Source organism: Eptesicus fuscus, chromosome 14 (genome assembly GCF_027574615.1).
Source record: "Eptesicus fuscus isolate TK198812 chromosome 14, DD_ASM_mEF_20220401, whole genome shotgun sequence".
Classification (NCBI taxonomy): Eukaryota; Metazoa; Chordata; class Mammalia; order Chiroptera; family Vespertilionidae; genus Eptesicus; species Eptesicus fuscus.
Genome location: NC_072486.1, coordinates 1,589,540 through 1,617,530, shown reverse-complemented (window position 1 = coordinate 1,617,530; position 27,991 = coordinate 1,589,540). Strand labels below are relative to the sequence as shown.

The 27,991-nt window shown below is 65.4% G+C and overlaps 1 protein-coding gene across 1 annotated transcript; it reads left to right on the top strand.

The window, feature by feature from the left end:
* On the top strand, positions 1 to 27,952 carry DDC (dopa decarboxylase). Its single transcript, XM_008150574.3, has 14 exons — positions 1 to 201; positions 1,825 to 1,938; positions 4,179 to 4,298; positions 6,469 to 6,603; positions 8,376 to 8,519; positions 12,896 to 12,962; positions 14,021 to 14,115; positions 16,575 to 16,642; positions 23,273 to 23,349; positions 23,535 to 23,554; positions 24,293 to 24,391; positions 25,974 to 26,075; positions 26,473 to 26,675; positions 27,731 to 27,952. The coding sequence occupies exons 1-13, from the start codon at positions 1 to 3 to the stop codon at positions 26,671 to 26,673; spliced, it is 1,443 nt and encodes a 480-aa protein (XP_008148796.2). The 3' UTR covers positions 26,674 to 26,675; positions 27,731 to 27,952.
* Positions 27,953 to 27,991: the final 39 nt, after the last annotated feature.

The window sequence follows — 27,991 nt, the reverse complement described above, 5'->3', positions numbered from 1 at the left end:
ATGGACGCCAGTGAGTTCAGGCGGCGGGGCCGGGAGATGGTGGACTACATAGCGGACTACATCGAGGGCATCGAGGGGCGCCAGGTCTACCCCGACGTGGAGCCCGGCTACCTGCGCCCCCTGATCCCCAGCTGCGCCCCCCAGGAGCCGGACGCCTACGAGGACATCATGAGGGACGTGGAGAGGGTCATCATGCCGGGGGTATGTGGTGGGGTCAGGGCCGGGAGGGCGGGTGGGAACGGGCGCCTGGGCCCGGGCAGTTCGCACGGGGCACCCCCCCCCCGCAGCCTCGGGCCGTCCCGCTGGACAGCAACCGGTCACTTCCGGTTTGCGGCGGAGGCCGCCGCGGAGCCCAGAGAGGGGGGTGGCCAGTCGGAGGCCGCACAGCCGGCGCGCGAGGGAGCCAGGATCGCAGCCCAGACCGGGCCCCAGGGCGGCGAGGGGGCTCCAGGCCGGGCCTGCTCGAGCCGGTGGGCGTGACGGGGGAGGGGCTGGTTGGACGTCCACCGCGCCGGATGGAGCAGCGCCTCCCGCCTCCTGCCCGGCGGGGCAGTGGCTTCTCGATCACGTGGAACGGTGGCACGGACGGGAGTGCCCGGAGGGCCCGGGGCAGGTGTGGGCGGAACCCGGGCCGGCGGCCCTGAGGGGCTCACAGCTCTGGGTCGGAGCAAACGCATGGGGCTCCGGGTCCCCGCAGTCTCTTCCCTGCGGGGGGAAGTCCGGGGAGCCATGGGCAGGGGCCCCTCAGGTCCTCCCTCCCACACGCCACGCAGACTGGACGCGAGGCCCTGAGCCCGCAGCCCGGGGGGCGGGCAGCCCTGGGGTCCTCACAGGCACGGCTCAGCTGCGCCTCTGCCCCCGGAGAGTCCCTGACATTTGCGCCCCGAGCCAGGCTCAGCGCTGGCTCCCGCCTGCCGGCTGTGCAAACACCCCGAGCCTCAGCCAGCCCCGAGGGCCGTGCGCGCAGGTGAATGCCAGGCTCCGGCTGCTGGGGCTCAGACTGCGGGCGCCTCCTTCCCAGGGCGCCGCGGCCAGGGTCCGAGGTCTCGGGGCCCCCGGGCGGGGGCGGGACAGGCCGCCGGGCCCCGTCTCCCGGACGCCTGAGAGCTACAACCCCGCGTGGAGGCGATGGCCATGCCTGCACCCTCCTCCACGGAGGGCGTGCTACGTGCCGGGCGGGCGGGACACAGGAACACATTAAAGAAGCAAAACTGGCCCCACCCCATCCCCACTCCTCCCTCATCTCCTCCCCAGGCCCCGAGATCCGGCCCTCGTCGTCACCTTAATGTCCCCGCCCCAGGACCCACAGGGCTGGGGTCAGAGGGCGCAGGCCGGAGGGAAGGGACTGAGCAGGAGAGCGTGGGGTGGCGGCAGGACCAGCCTCGGGCCTTGTTAAAATGTTTTGTTTTGTTATTATTATTGCATTTTCCTTTTAGAGAATGGAGGGTAGGGAGGAGGGGGCGGGAGAGAAACATCGATGTGAGAGAGACGCATTGATGGCCAGGGTTGGGGTCGGAGTCTGCAGCCGAGGTACCAGCCGTTGACCGGGAATCGAACCCGAGACCCTTTCGTCCGAGGGCCGACGCTCTAACCACTGAGCAGCCGGCCGGGGCACCGTCAGGCCTTTCCACGTTTTCCTGCCTAGACCTTCTCTGTCCGGAGCCGCGTCAGGAAACAGGCGTCTAACGCGCTGGCCTCCGGACACGCACACGCCCGCCTGATGCTCACACCCTGGTCTTAGCCACGGCCCCGGCCGTGCCCACGGGCGCCCTGGGTCCTGCGCTCGGGGCTCCTCGTGCCGAGCGACCGCCTGTCCCCCCGCAGGTGACGCACTGGCACAGCCCCCGCTTCTTCGCCTACTTCCCCACGGCCAGCTCCTACCCGGCCATGCTCGCCGACATGCTGTGCGGGGCCATCGGCTGCATCGGCTTCTCCTGGGTGAGTGGGGCCGGGGCTGCCCCCGGGACATGGCGCCTGTCCTCGGAGGCCGGGGGGGGGGGGCGGGAAGAGGGGGGGCGGTGCCCTGTGGGGCAGGACGGGGTCACCCTGCAGAGGGTACCTCGTGGGCAGTGGAACCGGGAGCTCGTGAGACAGAGTCCTTTCTGGGAAAGTCAGCTCCCGCCCCAGGCCTTCTGCACGGCCGGCCTTCTCAGAGCCACTGCGGGGGGCTCCGACCTCGGCCCTGGGCTCCGCAGCCCGGGCCGGGGAATCTGCGTTCCACCAAGCGGACCAGAGGGTTCCACAGGGTCTGCAGTTTGGGAAACGCCCCTCCCACTGCCCGTGTCCCATCCACCTGCTCCCTGCCCGGGCTGCTGTCCTGGGAGAGGGTCCCCATCAGGAGCCCCTGGGGCAACTCCTGCACCCCACACCTGCCCAGGCCCCCCGTGTCTGGGGACCGAACGCTGGAGAGACCCCTGCCCAGGGGGAGCCGGCCCTGCCTCCTGGCTCCCTGCTCCCAGCACAGCCCCAGGGGAGACCTGCTTCCATGCGGAGCCGGCTCGGAGCCGCCCCCCTGGGTCCCGGTCCCGGCCGCTCGCCCGCGGGGACCTCGCCGCTGGGTCTGCTCTGGGCCTCCTGCGCCTGGGAGCCGAGGGGGCTGCTGGGGTTGGCTCGTGCTGACTCGGGGGTGAGGTGCCCTGCACCCCCACATCTGCTGCCCCACCCCCAGCTGTCCAAGGGGCAGGCGGTGATGTCAGCCATCCTTGTCCCGCCCCTCCTCCCAGAACCTGTTCCCTCCCCCATGGGGCAACAGGACGCCTCTTCCAGGAGGGTCGGGGCGCCCGCTGCCTGCCCAGCGCTGACCTGCCCTGCCAGGGGCCCGGGCCCCCTCCTGGGCCAGCAGCCCGGGCGCAGCCACCGTGACCTGGGCGGCCTCGCTCTGTCCCCGCTGGGCTCAGGGCCTCGCACGCAAGGCCGTCTGTTTCCTTAGAGACGGCGCAGAGGTCACCGCTCTGCGGGTCCAGAGCCGTCCCGTCCCTTCGGGGCGACGTGGCCTCGCCCTCCTGCCGTGTGTGTCCTTTCTGGGGACGGTCGGACTTCTCTGGGCTCGTCAGGCTCTGTCTGCCGGGACCGACGGCTGACAGCGAGGCAGGTCCCGTGGCCACGCTGGCTTAGCTGGGACTGGGGGACCCGGACAGACAGGGCCGACGGGCAGAGAGGGTCCCGCCTGCGTCCCCGAGCTCCCTGGGAACCCCACTCCGAGGGGGGGCTCGGCCCGTCCCCGGTGCGCGAAGGCCACCCTGCCCCGAGGCAAAGCCCGGCGAGCTTTCAGGGCACCAGCTCGGGAGTCGAAGGCCAGGTCAGAGCCGCCCAGGGCCCCACACCCAGCTCCTGACTCCGGCCCACGCAGCTCAGTGTGAGCAGCCTTTCTAGAGCCTTCCATAGGAGACATGCTGACGGAGCGAGCGCACGGTGCCCGTGCCACGCATCTTGGGCAAAGGGCCCCCGTTCAATGGGTCTCCGGCTTTGCAGAGCATCTGGAGTGGACAATTTTTAAATATGTTTGTATTGATCTCAGAGAGGAAGGGAGAGGGAGAGAGAGAGAAACATCCGTGATGAGAGAGGATCCTGGACCGGCTGCCTCCTGCACGCCCTACACTGGGGATGGAGCCCGCACCCCGGGCCTGTGCCCTGACGGGGAATTGAACTGTGACCTCCTGGTTCATAGGTCAGCGCTCAACCACTGAGCCACGCCGGCCGGGCCTAGGGTTGGACGATATTAACCCGGGTTCCCTGGCGGATGACCCCCTGCCGTGGGGCTCAGCATTCTGCAAGGTGTGTGCTGTGCACACGCCAGCCCCAGAGAACTGAGGCAGGGAAGCGGGGAGGGGCGACATCGCCAGGGACCACGTCTGAGGGTGGGCACACCCTTGCACACAGACACATGGCCTCCCGGGCAGACCCAGAACTGGGCCTGGGGAGCGGTCCTCCTGGAGGCAGGGCCTGCGCGGCTCCGTCCCCGGCCCCGTCTCTGTCCCTGCTTCTCCCTGGGGCTTCACCACGAGAGGCACACGCTCCCCGAACACCCCTGGGGCGCCCCTTCTGCAGACGTTCAAACCCCCAGTTTCATGGGTAAGAGCTGAGTCCCTGCGGGAGCAGCGCCATCCTGTCCGCGTGGCCCCCCGTCGGGACGGACAGGAAGCTGAGGGCGGCTGGCGGTGCCCCCCTCCCCCCCGCAGGCGGCGAGCCCGGCGTGCACGGAGCTGGAGACGGTGATGCTGGACTGGCTGGGGAAGATGCTGCAGCTGCCCGACGCCTTCCTGGCCGAGAAGGCGGGCGCAGGGGGCGGCGTCATCCAGGTGAGGTGGGCGGGGCGGGGCGGGGCGGCTCCTGGACACGGGTCCCGGGGCTCGGCCACAGGGCGGGGCCGGCCCTCGGGCTGCCCCTGGTGTCTCTTCTGGAGGAAGCCACGCTGAGCCGTTAGGAACACGGGGCCTGGTGGGCACGCGGCGCTGTCTCTCGCTCCCGTGGGCCCTGCGCGTAGACACAATGTTGACCGTCCCCTCACGGCGCCCAGGGACAAGACAGCGGCGACTGGCACGTGCTGGGTCCCCGTCACGGCCACCGTGCCGGCGCCCACCCAGGCATTTCTCAGTTAATTCTCGCAACAATTCTGAGAACTGGGGCCATGTCAATACCCCCATTTTGCAGGCAGGGAGACTGAGGCACAGAGCAGGCGGGGGCGTGCCCTCGGTCCCAGGGGCCCAGTTCCGGAGTGGGGCAGGGCCACTCCAGTCCGACCACAGGGCCGTGGCTCAGCCCTACAGACACTGCCCCCCGCCAACAGGGCTGCCAGGGCCCACGCTGACGGCTCCCGCAGAGTCTCCATCTGGGGGACCAGCAGGTCCCCGAAAAGACGGCCTTTCTTTTGTGAAATATATTCTTTTTTTTTTTTTTTTTTTTTTAAATATATTTTATTGATTTTTTACAGAGAGGAAGAGAGAGGGATAGAGAGTTAGAAACATCGATGAGAGAGAAACATCGACCAGCTGCCTCTTGCACACCCCCTACTGGGGATGCGCCCGCAACGAAGGCACATGCCCTTGACCGGAATCGAACCCGGGACCCTTGAGTCCTCAGGCCGACGCTCTATCCACTGAGCCAAACCGGTTTTGGCTGAAATATATTCTTATTGACTCAGAGAGGAAGGGAGAGGGGAAGAGATAGAAACACCAACGATGAGAGTCATTGATCGGCTGCCTCCCACACCTGGGCACGTGCCCTGCCCGGGAATCGAACCCTGGCCGCCTGGTTCCTAGGTTGACGCTCGACCCCCGAGCCAGCCGGCCGGGCTCAGCTGCCTTTTCTATGCACTGACTGGGCCCCTCCTCCTCGTGCGCCGCGGGCCCGGGAGCAAGGCTGGGGACAAGGCACCCATCGGGGATGCCTGCCCCAGGGGGTCTGCAGGGCACACGCCACGGAGGGGCAGGTGGGGCCCACTGACCGCCGGCCGAGTTCACGCTCTGGGGTCGGGTGTGGTGACGACAGCGGGAAAGCTCGCTCCCTCGGACGGGGGACTTCCTCCTCCAGACGCGCTCTCCGGGGTCTCCAGGGGCTCCGGTGCGCTGAGGCGCCCCCCCCACCCCCCGGGACCCCGAGAACCCAGAGGCCTCGCGCCCACCCAGACGGTCTCTCACCCCCGTCTGCACGGCGCTGTGGGCTGGGGTCCAGCGCGGTGCCCTGGAGAATGGTCCCTCGACTTCTCTGGTTTCTAGAAGGTTCCCCCTCCTCGGCCACTCCCCTCCTCCGTCTCAAAGCCGGCTGAGCTCCATCTCGCCGCCCCTCCCTCCCTCACGTGCCTCGGACGCAGACGGTCCTCCCGCCCAGGGCCCTCGGGAGGCGGGAGGGCCAGGCAGATAATCCGATAATCCCCGTGCCCAGCGCCTTAACGTAATCCCGTCAGCCAGATCCCAGTCCCCGTGCGTGAACAGGCCCCGTCCGGGATGGAGTCAGGGCACCTCTGGAGGCCCTTATTCCCTGGGCACGGCCTGTGGGGGGCCCTGGGCCTGTCTGCGGGGGGGGGGGGGGCCTGGAAGTTGGCCTCCTAAGGGGCCCCTCAGGCCGTGCCCACCAGGGATCCCACGCGCTTGGGGATCTCACGGGGCCCTGAGCCGTGACGATGGGACTCCTCCGGGCCCGGGCCCACGTGGCAGCTCAGGCCCACCCCCTGTCCTCCATCTATTTGTTTAAAATGTATTTTTATTGATTTCAGAGAGGAAGGGGGAGAGAGAGAGAGGGAGAGAGAGGGAAACATCCATGATGAGAGCGAATCACGGGTCGGCTGCCTCCTGCACGGCCCCCACGGGGATCGAGCCCGCCACCCAGGCCTGTGCCCTGACCGGGAACCGGACCCTGACCTCCTGGCTCACGGGCCGCTGCTGAACCCCTGGGATTTAGTAACGCGCCCCCCTCAGTCTGGGCCCAGCTCCTCTGCTGTGCTCTGAGGCGCTCCCCCCGTCTCTGATTTAGGGGAGCGCCAGTGAGGCCACGCTGATGGCGCTGCTGGCCGCCCGGAGCAGAGCCACGCGCCGCCTGCAGGCCGCCTGCCCGGGGCTGACGGAGGCCGCCGTCATGGAGAAGCTGGTGGCCTACGCCTCTGACCAGGTGCGTGTGTCGTCCGTCCCGGAGCGCCAGCAGCCGCCGGGATCTGTGTGTTTCGTTTCATCTCGTGTCCGATCAAAACAAAACAGGCCGGGGCGGCCGCCCGTGAAACCTCAGACCGCCCCTCGGGGTCAGGGACACCCCGGTGCTGAGGACACGGCACGGGCTGCAGGGTGCTCGGTCCACCCAGCTGAAAAGGAAGCCCCTGTGAGGTCACGGTGACCGGCACCGGGGCCGCCCGCCCTGGCGCCCTGAGACCAGCTGGCCACCCTCCGCGCGGCCTTGGGGCCCGTGGGACACGGACTCAGACCTGGACGCGGAGCCGGGCTCCTAGCCGAGCTCCGTTATTTTATTTTTATTCTTTTTTTTTTTCATATATGTTATTGATTTTTTACAGAGAGGAAGGAAGAGGGATAGAGAGCTAGAAACATCGATGAGAGAGAAACACCGACCAGCTGCCTCCTGCACACCCCCTACTGGGGATGTGCCCGCAACCAAGGTACATGCCCTTGACCAGAATCGAACCTGGGACCTTTCAGTCCACAGACCGACGCTCTATTCACTGAGCCATACCGGTTTTGGCTATTTTTATTCTTTAAACGCACTCTTATTGATGTCAGAGAGGAAGAGAGAGGGAGAGGGAGATAGAAACACCCACGATGAGAGAGAATCATGGATCGGCTGCCCCCTGCACACTCCCCACGGGGGACCATGTGCCCTGACCAGGAATCCAACCATGACCTCCTGGTTCATAGGTCGCCGCTCAACCACGGAGCCCCGCTGCCCGGGCCCAGCTCTTTCTTTTAGGCCTCTGATCTCTGGCGAGTCCTGTACACCCTCTGAGCCTTTTCCACCATCCACCGGGGACAAAAGCTCGTGCCCGGGGGTCCCGCCCCCCCGACGAGAGGCCTGACCCACCAGGGCCCGGCTGCAGGACTCTGCACACGAGCCCCTCCTCCACTGACCAGCCCGTGGAAAGGGTTAAAAAGCCCCAAATGCAGAACAAGCAGGAGGGGCGAGAACGGAGCTCTGGGAGGGAGGCTGGGGTCAAAAGGTCAGTGGAGTGGGGGCCCCGCCCGCAGGAATGTGGGCCCCGCACGGGCTGAGTGGGTGCCGCTGACACGCTTATCTCGGTGCCTTTCTAACCCAGGCCTCTCAGCTGGGAGAGCTTGGTCCCAGCTAATCCATACGCGTCTCCCGAAATAAACGCGCTGCCCGCCCGTGTCTGGGCGCGGCGTCCGGAGGCCTGGCGGCTGTGTGGTCTGGCTCCGCGGGAGACACCTGCGGGTGGGACGGCTCCGGGGTGTCCACCGCCCTGTCTCCCAGAGGGCGTGAGAAGAATGTGCGAGCCAGTGCTCGGCACAGAGCTGCTGGGCGAGGGCGGGGTGCAGCCTCTCGCAGGGGGTGCTGTGAGGAGTCCCCCACGGAGAAGGATCTGGGGGTGTCTCTGTTCTCCCCAGGGGGCTGCGTGGCGGGCACCGTCCCAGTGCCCAGGCGGGAGGGCGGGGGGCTCACCGCGCCCCTGAGGACCAGGGGCTCCTGGTTCTGCTGGGACCCCCAGCCAGGGCCTGGGGAGCAGGGCCGTGCAGGGCGGAGGGGCTCAGTGGTGGGGGTGCTCTGGGGAGCCTGCAGGCGAGGGCAGCCGGTGGGCCGGACGGAGCAGGGCAGGATGCGCCCTCTGGCGGGCGGAGCGCAGCCTGGACGGTGGGCGCTCCCCGAGCCAGGGCGTGGGGCCAGCATGGCAGTCGGCCTCACTCTTGCTGCTCTCCCCGCAGGCCCACTGCTCCGTGGAGAGAGCGGGACTGATTGGAGGAGTCAAATTCAAAGCCATCCCCTCGGACGGCAAGTTCGCCATGCGCGCGTCCGCCCTGCAGGAGGCGCTGCAGCGGGACAAGGCGGCCGGGCTGGTTCCTTTCTTTGTAAGTTCAGCCGCGGCTGCAAAGGCCCCTGGGCGTCGGGTCGGCCTGGGCGCCAGGCCGCACTCCAGCCCTGGCCGGCCCCTCCTGGCGAGGCCGGGGGAGGGCCCGTGTGCTCCGTCCCGGCACAGAATCAGAAAGCAGAGCGGGGACCCCAGCCCGAGGCCCCGCGGGGGAGGGCCTCATTTCCTGTTCCTGTAAGGAGACACCGCGGGACCACAGCCCACGGTTCCATGGGCGAGGGCCATGCCTCCCAGCCAAGGAGCACCGAGCACCGTGTCCCTGGGCACAGGCGATGTCCGAGGGGAGGAGGCGGTCGGCGTGGTAACCAGAGCCTGGGGACCATCACCCCGCCGTGCCGGGCAGCAGGCGGGGTCCTGTGTGGGCACAGCGCTGCCCCGGGGTGTTCCCTGGCCGCACGTCGGCGTCACCCGGGGAGCCGAGAGGTGGCCGATGCCCAGGCCCTGCCCGGGTTCCGTTTCGCCAGAACCTCCAGGGATGGGGCCGGGCATCGGAACCGGCACTGCCGCTCAGGGTCCTCGTGTGCGCCCAGGACGAGACGCGCTGCTGGGTGGGGGGGGCCGTGCTTCGCTCTCGGGCGTGTCCCCATGTCAGAGCCGCTCCTCGGGGCAGGTGTGAGTGGCCGCCGGCTTGTTATCTGAGACCAGTGACCAAGGGCCCGTGAAGCCAGAGGGGCAGGCCGCCCGGACCCCAGAGGGCCGCGGCCTGAGCCTTGAGTCCATACAGTAGCTGGTGGTTATAACTCGCACATACGTGACAACTCGGTGCATCTGGCCCTCACCGTCGGCTCACGGGGGAGGGGGCACAGCCTCTCGGTCACGGCTCCGTGGAGAGCCCGGTGTGCGCTGGGCAGGTTGGCACCCGGAAGGCGAGCCTCTGCCCTCCAGGGGGCACGGGGCCGGGCGGTTTCCTGGCTTCCCCGGTGGCTCGCCTCCCACCTGCTAAGGTCAGGCCAGAGCGGGGGCAGTGCCGCCGGGCGCACATCGGAGCGAGCAGGCAGGCCGCGGGTGAGGCGGGCGGGGGCGAAGGGAATGGAACGTGTCCTCCGCAGCAGGACCGACCGCCGGGGGCTGTCAGCCACGGCGCCAGCCCGGCCCCCCTCCCCCCGCGCAAATGTGATTAGGCTTCTGCTGAAATCAGGTTAGCGCCGCGCGCTGAGCGGTAATCAGAGCCCCGAGCGGAACAGGTGCTGGGAGCTAAAGTGGCTTCAGAAACCAGGACAGCTGACTCCAGCACCCGGACCCGAGCAGAGGGCTCCCGGGCCCCCCGCCGCCCCCACGCCCTCCTGGGCTGAGGGGCGGGGCTGCTTGGCAGGGACGCTGGCATGGCCGGCGCTGGGCTCTTTTCCTGGACGGGCAATGGAGTTGACCACAGCCGGGTCCATCTCTGTGTGTCCTTGACGCCCCCCCCCCAGCCTCACGTAGGTCCCTGTGAAGTGGGGCCACACGCCCAGCCCGCGAGGCTGTGTGACGCCTGGCTGTCGTGTCACAAGGCCCAGGCCTCGGACACGTGACCTCTTCTTGTTCCCGGCGAGGAGGGGCCGTTAGAAACGAGCGCAGCCACTCAGCACGCTGCCTCGGGGCCTGTTAACCCAGCTCCTCGGAGACAAGGCGCACGCTGTGCCCCGTGAGCAGATAGAGCAGGATTTCAATTGTTTAAGAAATCAAGCACTTTATATCGGTTTCATACCCCTATAATTTATGTAAGTTATAAACTACACGTCGTACTGATGTAACTTGCAAACAAGTTACTGCGTTTGAGCCCATCGCAGCTCATCTGAGGAAACGCGATGAAATGGAGGCGCGGCTCCTGGGAGGCTCTGGAACGTGAGGGAACCAGGACGGCCAGGCTCCGGGGAGTCCGCGGGGCGCCCTGTCGCTCACTGCCTTTCAGGGCCGCCCACGAGGCTGCCAGTGCAGGTTGTGGGTCGGGGGTCGCGGATCCCAGGGAGCCCCCGCCTCCCCGGAAGGCCCGCTCGGTGGCCCGTCCGGTCCCAGAGGACACAGACACGGAAGCACGTGGCCTTGGCGTGCAGGGTGGGCACCGGGGAGGGCGGAGGAAAGGGTGCCGAGTGCGGGGCAGCAGCCCACGAGACCGTGTGGGGTGGCAGAGGCCAGGCCGGGGCAGGTGGGCTGTGAGGAAACCCCAGCCCACTAGCCCCCCGCCCCCGCGCCCCAGAGCCAGCCTCCCCCCGAGCCGTCTGCCCGGTGCCTGGTATGAATGTTGCGTGTCCATCACGCCTTCTCATTGTCCATGCCTGTGGTCCTTGGGCATCAGAGGGACCCTGCTGACCTGTGATGGGAGGACGCCCCTCCCAGAGCCAGGAAAGGGCTCCCTGCGTGGAGCCTTCAGTGCCAGCCTCCGGGGCCTGGCACTCAGGGCCGCCCGCCCTGACCCCCAGTTGTGCACAGACAGCAAGGGGCTGTGTGTGGTGTGTGCGTCTCTGTGTGTCTGTGTCTGTGTGTCTGTGTGTATGTGTGTCTCTGTGTCTGTCTCTGTGTGTGTGTGTGTGTATTTGTGTGTGTCTGTGTGTGTGTCTGTGTGCATCTCTGTGTGTCTGTGTGCATGTGTGTGCGTCTCTGTATGTGTGTCGCTGTGTGTGTCTGTGTCCATGTGTGTATCTGTGTCTATGTGTATGTCTATGTGTGTCTATGTGTGCTATGTGTGTCTATGTGTGTGTCTGTGTGTGTATCTGTATGTGTCTGTGTGTGTCTGTGTATGTCTATGTGTCTGTCTGTGTCCATGTGTGTGTGTCTGTGTGTGTCCATCCATGTGTGTGTCTATCCATGTGTGTGTCTATCCATGTGTGTGTCTGAGTGTGTGTGTGTGTGCGTGTGTCCGTGTGTGTGTGTGTGTGTGTGTGTGTGTGTACCAGCCTCTACCCCACGGCCACGGAGCAGCTCGCATTAGTCACTCCTCAGCCTGCTCGCCCTTCCTCGCCCTGACTTCTGGCAGGAAGCCCGGCCAAGGCTCCTGCCCACGTCCCGCCCGTCCCCCCCAGCCCCCTGCGCAGCCCTGTGCTCCCGCGTGGCCCCGCACGCCCCCGCCCGGAACGGCAGTGTAACAGGCTGGCTTTTCAAGGCAATGGGCTCTGACTGGGCCTCCAGGCCCAATAACGGCTGAGCCTTTACAGCAGCTCCCACCAGGCCCAGCGGCCCGACTCCACGGGGCACGTCCCCGAGGCTGGGCCCCCACATGACGCCCAGGGCCTGCAGTGGCCTCTTCCCACCCTGGTGGGGGCCACGCCCCTGGCTCCCAGCCCCGGGGTGTGCACAGCAGCCGAGCCCCAGGCCATCCTGAGCCCCAGGCTGTCCCCAGCCCCAGGCCGTCCGAGCCCCAGGCCGTCCTGAGCCCCAGGCCGTTCCCAGCCCCAGGGCTGCCGTGCACTGCCTCAGCTCCAAGGGGCACTCGGCATTCAGCCACAGGCCCGGTCGCAGCGGCCTCCCGATCTCCCTCAGCGAAGGCCACCGGCCTAGGCCACACCCCACCCTGTCCCTCTAAGGAGGATTCCGTAGGCAGACGCCCGGGAGCGCGGCCGGCCAGGCTCTGGTCCACGCGGTGCTGTGGGCAGACAGGCCGCCTTCTGTAACGGACAGGGGGTTCGGCCATCGAGAGAGCCGGAAGTCAGCACCGGGCCCGTGTCCCGCTGCGTGCAGGTTCCGAGCCACGCACAGAAATAGACAGGGTGCGCGCCTGCGTGTGGGAACCAGGCATGGGTGCGTGTCCCACAACACACACACACACACACGCACACACACAGACACACAGACAGACACACAGACAGACACACACACAGATACACAGACCACACACACACACATACATACACATACATACACACACACACACATAGACACACACAGATACACAGACCACACACACATACATACATACACATACACACACACACACACATAGACACACACAGACCACACACATACATACACATACACACACACACACACACACACGCACACACCAAGCTGGGGAAGCCGGACTCCCTCCCTCCCGGCAGGAGGGACACCCCATGTTCTGGGTGGTGACGTGTGAGAGCAGAGGCGGGCCCTGGCGTGGGGCGGGCTCACTCCTGCCTGCGGCACCGGGGGTGCGGGGCGGGGCGGGGGGCGGGGGGGCGGGGGGCACCCTGTGCGTGTCTAGCCGCAGCCTGGCTCCCGGTGGCCGATGTGTTTCTCCCCTCGGGGTCCGTGTGGCATCGCTTCCAGCGAAGACCTGCGTGCCTCAGACCCACGTCTCCCCGGCGGAGGTCCCCGCCCCACGTTCCGGGCACGGGGTCGCCGGGCGGGGGGCTGTGGCAGGGACCGGGGGGGCCTGGAAAGGACGTCTGCTCTGTACGCCAGGTGGTGGCCACCCTGGGGACCACGCCCTGCTGCTCCTTCGACCGCCTCTCCGAAGTGGGCCCCGTCTGTGAGTACCGCCCGCCCCCCCCCCCCCCCGCAGGGCCCCAGGGAGCGTGTGGGAGTCCGACGGACCGTCAGGCCTCCCTCCGTCATGTGACCTACAGCAGAGCAAACGCCTCTCCTTACGTAACAGAGTGGACACCAGCCGAACGCGGCTCCACACGACGGTTTGCGAACGCTTTGCGTTGTGTTGCTGTTGGTCCTCCCCGAGGATATTTTCCCACTGGTTTTAGGGAGAGAGAGGGAGAGAGACAGAAACATCGATGTGACAGGGCCTGAGGAGCCCGCAACCAAGGCGCATGCCCTCGACCGGGATCGAACCCGGGACCCTTTGGTTCGCAGGCCGACGCTCTATCCACTGAGCCACACCCGCAGGGGCCAAAATGCTTTGTATCTGCAATGACCCAAACCTCCTTAGCTCCGCGTGTGGGCCGCCTGGACAGCAGGGCGGCGCTGTCCGCACACGGCATTTCTCAGGGGCATGGCCGGGCTGCCCAGGGAGAGGCCCCTCCCGGCTCCCGGCGCCCTGCCGGAGGGCCGTGCATCTGCACGACGGAGAACCATCGCCCTCGAGCAGTCTCCCCCCCACACCCCCCTCCCCGCGTCCTCCCCCGCCTTCCTGAGGCTCCTGACCACAGAGAAGCAAGGTCTCGGAAGCGATGGGCAGAGCAATGCCCCGAGCTCCCCTTCTCCGGAGGGGGACCCGAGGGCCTGTGTGTACGGCCACCCCCTCCACCCGCTCCTGCAGACCCCAGCTGTTCTCACAGCCTCAGGGTCTGCCTGGAGTCCAGGGGTGCGATCCCGTCCACCTTCCCGCACTTTCCACGCACGCACTGAGCCCCCGGGCTGTGCCAGGCACGGCGGGCCATCGTGCACGGTCCCTGCCCTCCGCGCCCCTGCCTTCGAGGGGAGGGGCTCTGAGATCCCAAGACCAGCAAGTGGTGGGCTGTGGGCTGGGACGAGGTCAGCGGCCAGACCCCCACGCACGCCCCCTGCGAGCCCCACGCGCTCCCCACGTGAGAAGGACACCCACTGGGGAGCTCACACGCCGCCCCTGCTTTCCAGGTAACCGGGAGGACCTGTGGCTACACGTGGACGCGGCCTACGCGGGCAGCGCCTTCATCTGCCCCGAGTTCCGGCCCCTCCTGGACGGCGTGGAGGTGGGTGTGCCCTCACGGAGCCACTTTAAAGATATGTTCTTACTGATCTCAGAGAGGAGGGGCGCGGGAGAGAGAGACATCCATGACGAGGGAGAATCACGGATCCGCTGCCTCCTGCACGCCCCTCACTGGGGATGGAGCCCACAGCCCGGGCATGGGCCCTGACCGGGAATCGAACCCTGACCTCCTGGGTCATAGGCCGACGCTCAACCACTGAGCCACACTGGCCAGGCTGACGAGCTACTTTTATTTATTTTTTATTTTATTTTATGTTTTTTGTTAATCCTCACCTGAGGACATTTTCCCATTGATTTTTAGAGAGAGTGGAAGGGAGGAGGGAGAGAGACAGAAACATAGATGTGAGAGAGACACATCGATTGGTGGCCTCCTGCATGTGCCCTGATGGGGGCCGGGGATCGAGCCTGCAACCGAGGTGCGTGCCCTTGACCGGAATCAAACCGAGACCTTTCGGTCTGCGGCAGCTCACGGGCAGGAAGTTCCTCCCGCAGGAGCTCAGGTGTCGGGAAGGAGATGGGGTGGGGGAGCCGCAGCGTCCGCTCTGTGCTCAGAGGCAGGTTTCGGCGGCCTCGCCATGCACGGGTGCAGGGGTGCAGGGGTGCAGGGGTGAGGGCACGAGGCGGCCTGCCTGGACCCGGCTTCCCTCCGCACCCTCTCCACCCCTCCGCCCCTCCCGAGGCGGCTCCGCGGGGGTGTTGTGCGGGTCTGAGGCGTTAGTCACGTTTAACGGGCTGACCGCGCCGGGCAGGCAGCGCCGGGCGAGCATCCGACGCTGTGATTAACCTTCACCAGGCCTCAGAGCCGGTCTCGCTCTCGTGTCACGCGCCCGTCCGTTTTCTAATTTCCGACGTGGGCCTGAGAGTGCCCTGAGGCCAGGACCGCGGGCCCAGAACACAAAGTCCGCGGCTTCGAACGCCGCGCCCCGTGAGGCCGCGGACGTAGCACGGGTTCCCGTTGCCATCACGTCCCTCCCGCGTCCCCCCCTCACTCAGCGACGATGCGTTGACCACTGCATTCGTGCGAGGGCTGAGGTCAGTCCTCGGGGCGGACACGGGGGCACCGGGCGCCTGTGAACACGGGGTGCGCGAGGCTCTGGCGGCGGGGTGCTGACGCCCATCTCGGCAGGCCCGGCTGACGCTGGCTCTGCTGGGTGCTGGGACGTGAAGAATAAACACCTAACCTTGTGGGCGGCACCCACCCTCCCCAGGCCTGGCCTCCCCCAGCGCCAGGGCGGAAGGGCAGGCTTTGGGGGGTCTGGGCCGCCCCCGGGCCTGGTCCTTTCTCACCACCAGGTTTAGGGTTTCAGAACTTTTCCTGAGACTCCCTTCTCTGCCCCGTGAACTCGGGGTTTCGCCTTTCACGGGGTGCCTCCCTGTCACGCCCCCGTGGCGGCGGCCCGCCAGCTGGGTTCTATCAGCGCAGGCAGGATCTCGCGCCCGGCCACGGGGTCTGCCTCCCCCATCCCGGGCCCCGTCCTGCCTGGCGGCCGAGCTCCCTCCCGCTCAGATAAGGGCTGCAATATCCTGTCTGGGGCCTGCGGGGAGATAAGGGCCGGCCGTCGGGATGGAGAGCGGGGGAGTGAGGCCGTTAAGCAGGCCGCGCGGAGCGGAGCTAATAACACGCTGGCAGGCAGCCCCCCGCCCCCCCTCGCCGCCTTTGATCAGCAAACGAGACCTTGTCATTTCCTGTCTCTTTCTCGCATGGGTTTTATGGACGCCCGGGAGGAAATGAAGCTGTGCCCCGAGCGGCCGTCCGCGGACCACGGCCCCCCCGCCGCCCCCCGCCCCGTGCTCTCACCTGCCCCCACCCCGTCCCTCCTGCCTCCTCGGGGCTGGTCCTGGAACCAAACAGGCCGGGAAGAGTTCCGAGTCCTCCCTAGGAGGCAGGCGGACGGTGCGGGCCGCTCCGAGGCTGCTCGGCCCTGTGGCGGCCGGCATCCAGGTGCACCCCGTCCGGCCAGCAGTCCGGGGAGAGCCGGGCGCACGGTGTGAAAAACACAGAGCTGCGCCCCGAGGACCGCGGGGAGCCGGCTGGGCCCCCCCAGGCCCCCGGCTAACATCTCTCATTTTCTGCTGGAACCTGTGGCGGTGCCCACAGCGGGGAGGGGCCCGAGCCAGCTGTTTGCTGCTGGGACCTGCACCCCCTTCCCCGGCCCGGCCTCGCCTGCCTGAGCCCAGCCCCGGGCGATGGCGTGAGCTCCGTGTTCCGTGGGTGGGTGTGCGTGGTCCCTGACGCTTGGACGTGAGTGAGAAGGCCTGGCTGGGTCAGGCGGCCGCCCATGGGAGTCACAGCCGGAGGCCGGCTCCAGCGACCCCGCGACCCCGTCCCCTCCGCAGGGTCTCCCGGGTCAGTGGGCGCGCGCCGCTGGGTCCCCTGCGCGGGTCCTGCCCGGTGGCAAGCGCGTAACTCAAACGTCTCTTTGTGCCCTTGGCTCCCGGCAGTTCGCAGACTCCTTCAACTTCAACCCCCACAAGTGGCTCCTGGTGAACTTCGACTGCTCTGCCATGTGGTGAGTCCCGTCCCTCACCGGCCGGGCCCGGCCCCCAGAGCCGCTGCTGGTGTGGGGCCCGGTGGGGCCAACAGCTGGCCCTCAGCCCACCTCCTTCCTCACCCTGCTCCCCGCTCGCGCCCCCTGGCGGCTGTGGGGCGCAGGGGCTGAGAGGGAAGACGCTGCCCCAGCAAACTTGCGATGGGATTTACCCGCCTTCCCAGGAGGCAGACGCGGGACCGGCTTCGGGTCCAGCAGCTTCCACGCTGCCCGGGTGCTGCCCGGATCCAAGTCCAGATGCCGAGGGACCAGGAGCCCTGATTCCCGGGCCGTTCCCGGGCCGGTCCCGGCTGGGAGCTCAGGCAGGGCTGCGGGCTGTCTGTCCCATGGGGGATGGAGGAGGACTCCCCACGGGAGCGGCGTGGGCCCAGACGTGGTTCCTCGGAGCTCCTTGGAGGGACCGTCCTGTCAGGCTCCAGTCGGGTGTGACCAGGGCCTGGACATGTGACCTTCCTCCATTTTAACTTGGTGTGTCACTCCTCACCCACGGAGATCGTCCCACTGGTGTTAGAGAGAGTGGGAGGGCGGGGGTGAGACGGAGAGAGGAGCATGGGTGTGAGAGAGAGACACATCGATTGGCTGCCTCCGAGCCTGCAACCCAGCACGTGCCCTTGACCGGAAGCAAACCTGGAGGTCGCCCGCGGGCTGACGCTCTATCCACTGAGACAAACTGAGAAAAACAAAGGCCTTACTTTAATGTACCCGCCTCTTCAAAAACTCTGTCTCCAGAGCATCCCAGCCCGAGGGCGGGGGCTCAGGACGCCAGCGGAGGAGTTGGGGGGACACAGTGCAGCCCACACAGTGTGCGTAGCGATGACGGGACAAGCCGCGGGCTGACACGGAGGGTCCCCACGGCCGCTCATTTTAGACCCTGTCCTGTGGTGATGCCTAGGCGCCCTATGGGTTTGAGTCTCGGCTCCCACTGCACCCAAACAGCCCTTCCCTGCGTCTCCTCCTGCGGAGAAGTCCCTCTCTGCACATCTGCAGGGACGAGGTCAAGGTCGAGCTCAAGGTCACCCTGCTGACCTGGGCCCCTCCGGGACCGGGGCTCAGCCCTCCACAGCCCCGCTCCCCAGGGGTCCCAGCGGGTGAGCAGCCGCGCCCAGACCCAGGGCGCACGAGGAGGACGGCCCGGTCCCCTGGGAGGGGCTCGAGGCGGGCACAGGGCGCGGGAACCGAGTGCCACCGCGGGCCACGTGCGGTCGATGCCGTGCCGGGTTCAATGCCAGCCCCGGGCTCTGTGAGGCAGGAAAACACAGACCCGGGCTCCTGGCCGGCTGGGCAGAGGGGCCGCCTGCCCTGCTGGGACGGGCAAGGGGCCCACGTCCGTCCTCCCCGGGCGCTCGCGCCTCCCCCTGGCAGCGCGAACCAACCCCGGTGCCTGCCGCGCACACGAACCTCACCCCTGACGTGAGCCCCGCTGCCAGGTGGCCTCTCCGGCCTCTGCCGTCCTCCCTGCGGCCCCGCCCCAGCGTCACGGGGTCGCTCTGCTGTCCCTGCTTTAGGGACGGGCCTCCCGCCCGCCTCCTGGGGTGCTGCTGTTACTCCGACGGGCGCACCATCCGCGCCGGGGCCACCGACGGGGTGAGCCGCTGTGGGGTGCAGTGTGGGTGACGGTTCAGAGGCGGGAGAGGCAGCGAGAAGCATGCACAGGCCTCCCACGTCTGACCCACCTCCTGCCACACGGTGACCGTGGAGTGGAAGACCTGTGTCCCAGGGTCACCACCGGGGCCCGAACAGAGGCTCGAGCAGCACACGCTGGCTCTGGGACCACGTCTCCGGAAGGACGAGGCCGCCCCGGCCGCTTGGCTCAGTGGAGAGAGCGTCGGCCCGCGGACTGAAGGGTCCCGGGTTCGGTTCCGGTCAAGGGCACATACCTTGGTTGCAGGTTCCTGGGCCGTGGCCAGGGTGTGTGTAGGAGGCAACCAATCGATGTGTCTCTCTCACACCCATGTGTCTCTCTCTCTCCTCTCCCTTCCACTCTCTCTAAAATCCACAGGACAATGTCCTCGGGGGAGGATTAAACAAAGAAAGAAAGAACAAAGAATGAGGCAGAGTCAGGTCCCGGTTCTAGTTCAGCTTTTGTTGACCCGGCACCGACTCCACTCCCTCTCTGAGCCCTGGGCCGTCCGGGTCTGAGGCCAGGTGCGGGCAGCCTCGCGGCCTTAGACAGGTAGCCGCACGCAGGCAGCGTCTCCCTCCTGGCGGCCGGAGCCGAGTGTGCGGCCCCGTGGGTCGGCCAGCGTGTCTGCTGAGGGCGTGGGACAGCCGTGCCTCGAGGCGTGGTGATGGCGAGCGGGGAGAGCAGGGAGACCGAGCTCGCTCAGGGGCCTCCTGCGCCGTCCTCAATGTCCCCACGACCCGAACACACACCGGCCACCCGAGAGGCCGCCGCGGCGATGGGCGGTGTCCCCACGCAATGGAACAGAGACGTGGGGAGGCCAGGGGGCCCCTGAGGAGGGGCGGGCGTCCCCCACACGCCTGAGTCGCAAACAAGCAGACAAGTTGAGCTGGGGATGTTTTATGGATGTGCTGGGAGACTTTGCACCACAGCAAACCGGCTAAAAACCGATTTCTGTTTTCCATCGCTCTTGTGGGCTGTTTTCTGGTCCTGAAAGTAAGAAGAGCCTCCCTATAGCCTGATGAGATTTCACCAGTGGTTAGTCCACAGTCTAGAGTGAACGCGTTGGTCATACTTCCCAAAGGCTGACACGGACGAGCTGACAGGAGCTTCTAAAACCTGCGCTCCTCACGGCCACAGCACGTCTCCCGGGGGCCCTGACTCCGGCCAGGGGCTCTCCAGGGTCCACCTGGCCTTTTCCGTCTGTTCTACGCAGCGTCTCTCTAATGCCAGATATCCTCCGAAGAAAGCCCCACTCCACACGCACCCCGCCATGTTGATCTGCCTTTAAAAACGGGCTGGATTGTTTTTCCAAATAAAGTTAACTTCTTTTTTTTTTTTAATTCTCACCCCATTGACTTTTAGAGAGAGGGAGAGACAGAGAGAAACGTGCTCTTGACCGGAATCGAACCCGGGACCCTTTGGTCCGCAGGCCGGCGCTCTGTCCACTGAGCCGCACCGGCCAGGGCTGAGATGAACTGTGATCATGGAACATGTCTGAGGTTGCCCGCGTCTGCTGACGGGTCCTCTTGCAGATTCAGTTACTGTGGGAGGTCCCCGCCCGGGGGCCCGGTGAGGCCTGGCCTGCCGTGCGGTTTTCCACGTGACCTTGTTGGGTTCTCTGGGCTCTGGTCTTGGGGCCGTTCGTAGCTTGAGTCTTTTCAGCTGTTCCTGGCCCCGAGAGGTACCCCGAGCCCTCATTCAGGGGCCGACGCCAAACTGCAGACTTTTAAAGACGACACGAGGCCCGGCCGGCGTGGCTCAGGGGTTGAGCGTCGGCCTAGGAACCAGGAGGTCACGGTTCGATTCCCGGTCAAGGGCACAGGCCGGGGTTGCCGGCTCGATCCCCAGTGGGGGGCGTGCAGGAGGCAGCCCATCCGTGATTCTCTCTCATCACTGATGTTTCTCTCTCCCTCTCCCTTCCTCTCTGAAATAACAAAAAATAAAAAGGACGACAGAAGAGGCCTTGCTTACAGCACAGCACAGGGTCCTCTCCCCGTCTGTCCACGCCCAGTGTTGACGGGAGCTGGCGGGCGGCACGACCTTGAGGTGCCCTTGGTGCCGTCTCCACCCAGGCGTGGGCTCACACTCTCCCCGCCCCGGGGAGCGGGCGGGCCCCACGGCTGCCCTGTCCCCGCAGCAGGACCGTGTCCAACAGTAAATGAGCAACAGCAGGAGGACGGACGAGCGGGGATGTGCTCGCTGGGGGGGACCCGCTGTGGCAGGGGACAGGAATGAAGGGGCCCCCAAAACGATGCCATTTAGGCTTAAGCATCTTGAGTTTGCATGTTGTTTAGAAACGTGCACATCAATACCGTCGGTGACGTAGGGATTTCTGCAGGAAATTCAGCACTCTGGGCGTGATCAAGCCAGGCAGTCGCCTGGCGCCCCCTGGCGGCGGCGAGGGGAAGGACATCGGTGTCCACTGAGTGCTCAGCTTGTCTCTGAAGTGGCCAGGTGGATCCCGTATTACTATTCACATCTGTTTTAAACCATAGGTTTAACGCATAATATTTTATTATTTACTTATTCGCTTATTTTTAATTCTCACCCGAGGGTGTTTTCCCATTGATTATTAGGGAGAGCGGAAGAGAGAGGGAAAGACAGAGAGAGACGTCGATGGGTTGCCTCCTGCATGCGCCCTGACCAGGGCCCGGGCCAGGGAGGAGCCTGCAATCCTGCTACGTGCCCTTGGCCGGAATCAAACCCGGGCCCCTTCGGTTCACAGGCCGACGCTCTGTCCCCTGAGCCAACCCGGCCAGGGCTGCATAACCGTTTTAAATGAGGAAAAACCGTAATATTTGTAAATGAAGGTCATGTTGGCATGCGGGGGAGGGCGTGCGACCCCCACGACAAGGTCAGGGCTCTCCTGGGAGCGATGACCACGTCGCCCCCTCGCTCTCCTGTCCCTTCGTCCAGGCCGGGCACAGCGCTTTCCCCAGGACGGGGGACCCACGGGGAGCCCTCCAGGGTCCTCACGCCGTGGCCACAGGGTGATGTTCCCGCCACAGGCCGGAGAGGGCACAGCGCACAGCTCCCGGCTCTTCCTGGACCCCTAAGGCCGTGGTCGGCAAACCGCGGCTCGCGAGCCACATGCGGCTCTTTGGCCCCTTGAGTGTGGCTCTTCCACACAATACCACGGCCTGGGCGAGTCTATGTTGAAGAAGTGGCGTTAGAAGAAGTTTAAGTTTAAAAAATTCGGCTCTCAAAAGAAATTTCAATTGTTGTACTGTTGGTATTTGGCTCTGTTGACTAATGAGTTTGCCGACCACATTAGTCAACAGAGCCAAATATCAGCAGTGCAACGATTGACATTTCTTTTGAGAGCCGAAAACTGACTTCTGCGCATGGGCCATGAAGTTTCAATCGCACTGTATATGCGCGCCCGCACGTGGTATTTTGTGGAAGAGCCACACTCAAGGGGCCAAAGAGCCGCATGTGGCTCACGAGCCATGGTTTGCCGACCACTGCCCTAAGGCAACACCAGCTCCGCTGCCTTCCTAACAAACCCAGCCTCTCCCTCGTCCTCCTGGTCCCGTGTCCCCTCTCAGGCTCGCTGGCGTCCCTCTCGGGGACTCTAACCTTCTATTGCTTTCAAGCCGAACCTACTGTCAGACCGCCGTCTCTCTCTCTCTCTCTCTCTCTCTCTCTCTCTCTCTCTCTCTCTCTCGGTTAATCCTCACCCGGGGACATTTCCCCATTGATTCTTAGAGACGGTGGGAGGAGAGGGAGAGACACAGAGAGAGAAACATCGATGTGAGAGAGACATCGATTGGTTGCCTCCCGGATGTGCCCGGACCAGGGCCAGAAATCCAGCCTGCAACCCAGGTCCGTGCCCTTGACCAGAATCGCACCCGGGACCCTTCAGTTCGTGGGCTGAGGCTCTACCCACTGAGCCAGACCAGCCAGGTTTCTAGTTTGCCCTCAGGTCATCTATTGGCCACAAAATTGCTTCGAGGTGTTGTCCCTGCTGCCAAAGAACCCGGGGGGCGGGAGGGGGGCGGGCGGGGGGCGTTATCGCAGATCCCCGACCCGTGGGAGGTGTGGCTGGGCTTCTCAGTGACCAGCACCCCGATGCGTGTTCCGGGGGACACAGGTGCAGAAGGGTTGAGGTCTGGGGACAGAAGGCCACAGCCCGGTGTCACCTGCTCCCCGCCAGCCCTCTGCTCCCCCCCACCCGACACCAGGACACCCCTGAGGCCACCACCCGCAGGTCCCTGAGCAGCACCCAGCATCGTCATGGAGGGTCTGGGGTCTCCCCACGGAGGTGCACTTGCTAACTCATTGGCCACAGGGCAGGAACTCAGCCTCAGCCCGCCGCCCGCCCCGAGCCTGGGGAACGGGGCGCACAGCTCCACCCTCCCCCAGGACGCGGTGTTCCCGGCAGCCGCCCATCCTGAGCGAGGGCCCGCCACCTCCTTGGTGCCCAGGAGACACCCTCCTCACGGCGCAGACTCCGGGGGGTTTAGGCACCGTGTGCCGGGGACAGGGACAAAGACCCAATATTCATTCTTTATCAAAATATATAAGTTTTTACTGATTTCAGAGAGGAAAGGAGAGAGAGAGAGACACAGAGAGAGAAACAGAGAGAGAAACACAGAGAGAGAAACATCGATGTGAGAGAGCCATCAACAATGAGAGAGAATCATGGATCGGCTGCCTCCTGCACGCCCTCTACTGGGGATGGAGCCCGAAACCCGGACATGTGCCCCGACCAGGAATGGAACTGTGACCTCCTGGTTCACAGGCTGATGCTCAACCACTGGGCCATGTGGGCCAAATATTTATTCTTCCCTATACCACCTGCCCCGGGCGTTCAGAGCCGGGCGGGGGGGGCGGGCACCAAGGCCTGTGCAGAGGGCGGGGAAGGCCCCGGAGCAGGTGTGAGGCGCTGGGCCGGGAGGAGGGCACAGGCGGCCGGGGCGGCGTCCCCTGAGGGGCCCCTGAGCCTGTCGCTCTCCCGGAACCAGGGTGAGGAAGCGCGCGGACCTGACCGGAGCCTTCAAGCTGGACCCCGTGTACCTGCGGCACGGCCACCAGGACTCGGGTGAGTGAGCGCCTCGCGGTCCGCGTCTGCCCCAGGGCTGCCGCGGGGACGGCGGGACCACGCACCGCGCAGCATTTCCCGTCAGTGCCCCGGGCACCTGGTCAGGATGCGACTGACCGTGAGCGTGAGAGGCGGCAGGCCGGTGACCAGCGTGTGCCTGACAGTTTCTCTTCTCTCTCTCCCAGGGCTCATCACGGACTACAGGGTAAGTGGGAGCTTCCTCCCGCACAGGAGCTCGGGGCCGAAGGGAGACGGAAAGTTGGCCTGGTCTCGGGCGGAGCGGGCATCACCGCAGCCACCTGGCCGCGGAGGCAGGCTGGGAGGTGAAGAACCTCTGGGCCCGATCAGAAGGCAGAACCGGGAACCTGGGCTGGGACCCCCCACCAGCTCGCACCTGACGCTGATGCTGTCTGGGTGGGGGAGCCGCGTCTCCGTCCGCTTGGGCGGCTGATGCAGAGGGCGAGGACACGGGCAGAGGCCTGTGGCGCCGCGGGCGGCACGGGTTTTCCTCCTGATGAGTTAAGCACAGGAATCAACGGCACTCCTTCCACGGAGGTCAGGGGGTGACGGCTGCTGAGCCAGGCGAGGGGCTGGGCTGGGAATGCAACAGACAAGACCGAGTCCCTGTCCCCTCAGGACTCGGAGTCTGGGTGGGTGGGGGGGGCGAGGCTGGGTGCAGGGGCAGTTTCAGCTCTAAGCGGCATGTGCCCCTCCCGGCTGCTCCCCAGCTCCCCACGGCGCCCCCGCCCAGCTCCGGCCGGTGTGCGCTCCGGTCCCTGAGCTCACAGCACCGTGGGACCGGTGAACTCAATGGTGGCTCCCACGTCACCGACCGCCCCGGCCCCCCTGCCTTCCGCTGAGACCTGCTCTCTCCTCTCGGGGCCTCGCCACCCCGAGGGGGCGGGCGGCCCGGCCTGGCCGCTGAGGCTGTCTGTCCCCGCAGCACTGGCAGCTGCCGCTGGGGCGCAGGTTCCGCTCGCTGAAGATGTGGTTCGTGTTCCGGATGTACGGGGTCACGGGCCTGCAGGCCCACATCCGCAAGGTGACCTTCCCATTGCTCTCTGGGGGGGGGGGGGGGGCTGCTTTATTGTAATTAGATTGGATCGATTTCAGAGAGGAGGGGAGAGGGAGAGAGAAGCATCGCTGACGAGAGAGCCGTGGAGCGGCTGCCTCCTGCACGCCCGCAGCCAAAGCACGTGACCTGACCGGGATGAACCCTGACCTCCCGGTTCATAGGTTGATGCTCAACCACTGAGCCACGCCCCGTCACCTGCTTTTTAACAGTTGAGAAAACTGAGGCCATCATGTGGCCGCCCCCCCCCCCCCCCCCCATTTATCTGCTGCAAAAGGCCTGCCTCTTGCACGGGGTCCCTCCCACCCCAGCGTCCTTCCTCGGCCGCGGCCCCGTAGGGGGCGGGAGGAGGACACAGGTCCTTGGCGTCCATGGCAGGGGCTCGCCTGCAGCTTCCGGCTCCAGGGGCCGTGACGTGGCCTCCGTCCATTCGACATCCTGATGCCGGGGCTCAGCCCTGTGGGCTGGACAGGGTGTCCCAGGCCGGGTGCCCCCTGCTGAGAGCCGCCCACGTCGCCGCCCGTCCGCCCCGCAGGCTGATGGGCCAGAGCGCTCGGCCACCGTGAGGCTCAGCACCTAGGGAGGAGCGCGCGTGGTGGCTTCTGTCTCCACCACGATTCCCGCTGCGAGCCCGGGGCCTCTGGGGCGGATCCGCTGCCTCGTGTTAAAGACACGCAGCCTCCCCTGAGGGTGCCGTCCTGCGGACGAGGAGGGGCCTCGGCCGGCCGTCCCCCCACCGGTGTGCTTCCAGAGCCTTCCAGGCCCCTGCAGGCCCCAGTCTTTGGCGCCCTCTGGTGGCATCACATTTCTCCTGTGACTGGGAACTGCGCCTTTAAATGGGGTTCGGCCCCACCCACACGTTTAGCAGAAAAGCTGCTCAGAGGCCCAGCCCCTCCCCTCCCAGCACCAGCACCAGCACCAGCACCAGCACCGGGCTGGGTGCCTGGGTGTAGACCAGAAGGACACGCACCGAGGCCACCTTGTCAGCTCAGTCCCGCCCGAATCAGCTGCTGACCCCGCAGCCACCGGGAAGGCCCACGGGCGTTGTTCACGCGAGGGAGGCGCGCGCAGGCGAGGGGCTGACGTGAGCTCCCCGCTCGGTGGCGGCGGGCACTGTCGCATCACAAACAGCCACGGCCTCTGCAGGCCCCACGCTGCGGCCTCAGGCCCCACGGCAAAGCACAGCCTCAGTCTCCGCATCTGCAGAATGGGCTGAGGGCGGTGTCGCCCGTGGGACGGCTGTGGTGCGGCCGCACAGCCTGCCCTGGGCACTGATCAGCCACCCCTCCTTTCTGGAATGTTCAATCCTCTTTGCAGTGTTTCCTCCAGAAACAGACAGCGTTCTGGGGGGTAGACACAGGAGAAAGAGGTGGAGGGGGGTTTAACTGCAGCGCTACCCTTTCCCGTGGCAACCAAGTGCGTCCTCCGTCTGGGCGGGAACAGGGTGGTGTGTGTGACAGAAACTGAAGACAATGGCCGCCCGCAGCAGGGGCTTGCGCGGTGCAGCCGGGGGTCTCCGGGGCTGAGTCTGACGGCTCCCCTCCGCCTCCAGCACGTGCAGCTGGCCCGCGAGTTCGAGGCCGCGGTGAAGCGGGACCCTCGCTTTGAAATCTGCGCGGAAGTCACCCTGGGGCTGGTCTGCTTCCGGCTGAAGGTATGTTCACGTCAATTCCCGTCTTTGTTCTCTTTTTTGTTTTTAAATATTTTTATTGACTTGAGAGAGAGCGAGAGCGAGAGAGAGAGAAACACCAATGGTGAGAGAGAACCATGGACCGGCTGCCTCCTGCACGCCCCGCACTGGGGATGGAGCCCACAACCCGGGCCTGTGCCCTGACCGGGAATCGAACCCTGACCTCCTGGTTCCTAGGTTGAGCTCAGCCAGCCCCTGAGCCACGCCGGCCGGCCGGGCACGGAAGGGCAGCCCTGACGTGTGGCACATTCCACGCGAGGCCCCGTCCTCAGCCCCGGAGCCGCTCCCAGGCTGTCTGTCTGTCAATGAGGCCAGTGGCTCGCGGCCCCTTCGCTGAGGCGGCCCCTCCCTCGGCCCCCAGGGTCCCAACAAGCTGAACGAGGACCTTCTGGACAGAATCAACGGCGCCAGGGAGATCCACCTGGTTCCCTGCCACCTGAGGGACAAGTTCGTGCTGCGCTTCGCCATCTGCTCCCGCGTCACCGAGTCCGCGCACGTGCAGCGGGCCTGGGCCCACATCCAGGCGCTGGCGACGGCGCTGCTGGCGGCCCGGCCGGAGTGAAGGTGAGCGCGCTCTCAAAGGGGTGACGGCGCCCTCCGGTCCTGTCTGGAGAGCTGGGAGGAACCATATGCCACGATGGTTATTTAGAGACGTAGACAGACTAACTTCATATCCATACGTGAACGCTGTCGATGGTGTTCGTCTGTCACCCCCCCCCCCGACTTCTCCCCGTTTCCCCGTTCACTGAGGCGACTTCGTATCATGCCCTGGGGTGCCCCCCCAAATGTACACACACTTTAACAGCTATATTCTACTGCACTGCAGTCCACTGTACAATACTATGGAGTATCATACCACGCTGTCCTATATTCTACTAGCATACAGTATCATAATACTGTACATCATATATACCGCAGAGGATCATACAGAGGGTGTCCCAAAAATGTACACACACTTTAACAATTGATAGCACAATTTCGAAAATGAAAGGTATCCTAACGGACACTGCCTTTACAGCTATCCAAAGCGCGTATAAGAACGGCTTATTTTGGATGCTGCGCGGATTCGTAAGTCACAGGGCTGACGGACTAGGCCAGTGGTCGGCAAACTCATTCGTCAACAGAGCCAAATACCCACAGGACAACGATTGACATTTCTTCTGAGAGCCACATTTTTTAAACTTAAACTTCTTCTAACGCCACTTCTTCAACATAGACTCGCCCAGGCCGTGGTATTTTGTGGAAGAGCCACACTCAAGGGGCCAAAGAGCCGCATGTGGCTCTCGAGCCGCCGTTTGCCGACCACGGGACTAGAGGGATAGAGATCTTAACACCTGGCTGCACCTGAGCGTCGCTGAGGCCGCCCTGGCAAGCCCGGGTCACGGTTCCGAGGGGAAGGGGCGCGGAGCTGTTTCCCAGGGGGTGGGGAGCGGGGCAGAGTCTTCTGGCCTCGAACGTGTGCCACCGAGGAGCCAGGTCGGCTGTGACCGCCTCCCGCCCAGGTCACACTCCCTCACACACGTCCCTCTCTGTGCTCCAGTGGGACGTGGACAACATTCTGATTCTCTCGTGTGTGTGTGTTTTAACGTAGCCATATGTTCATGCTACTTCCCCTGCAGAGATCCAAGCTGAACAGAAGTGTATCTGAAAACTGGGGGGAGAGGAAGGTAAACATCACCCCGCTCCGTGGAAGCGGCTTCGCACTTCTCTCCCCAAGGCTGCCAGACGCCTGCGCTTCCGTCTCCCGGGTCCCTCGTCGGCGGAGAGATGTTATTTGCCAAGTGAAAAGTGAATCCCCGGGCATGTAGCTTTTATTCATTGTTTGGCTGCGGTTTTGTTAATTAAACAGTCATAGTGCTTCGTGCTCCTGGAGTTGTCCG

Excerpts from the sequence above, each read along its gene's own strand:
- DDC (XM_008150574.3), top strand. The coding sequence starts at position 1 with ATGGACGCCAGTGAGTTCAGGCGGCGGGGCCGGGAGATGGTGGACTAC. Across the intron at positions 14,116-16,574 it reads CCCTCCTGGACGGCGTGGAG|TTCGCAGACTCCTTCAACTT; the intron begins GTGGGTGTGCCC and ends GGCTCCCGGCAG. Across the intron at positions 24,392-25,973 it reads TGCAGGCCCACATCCGCAAG|CACGTGCAGCTGGCCCGCGA; the intron begins GTGACCTTCCCA and ends CTCCGCCTCCAG.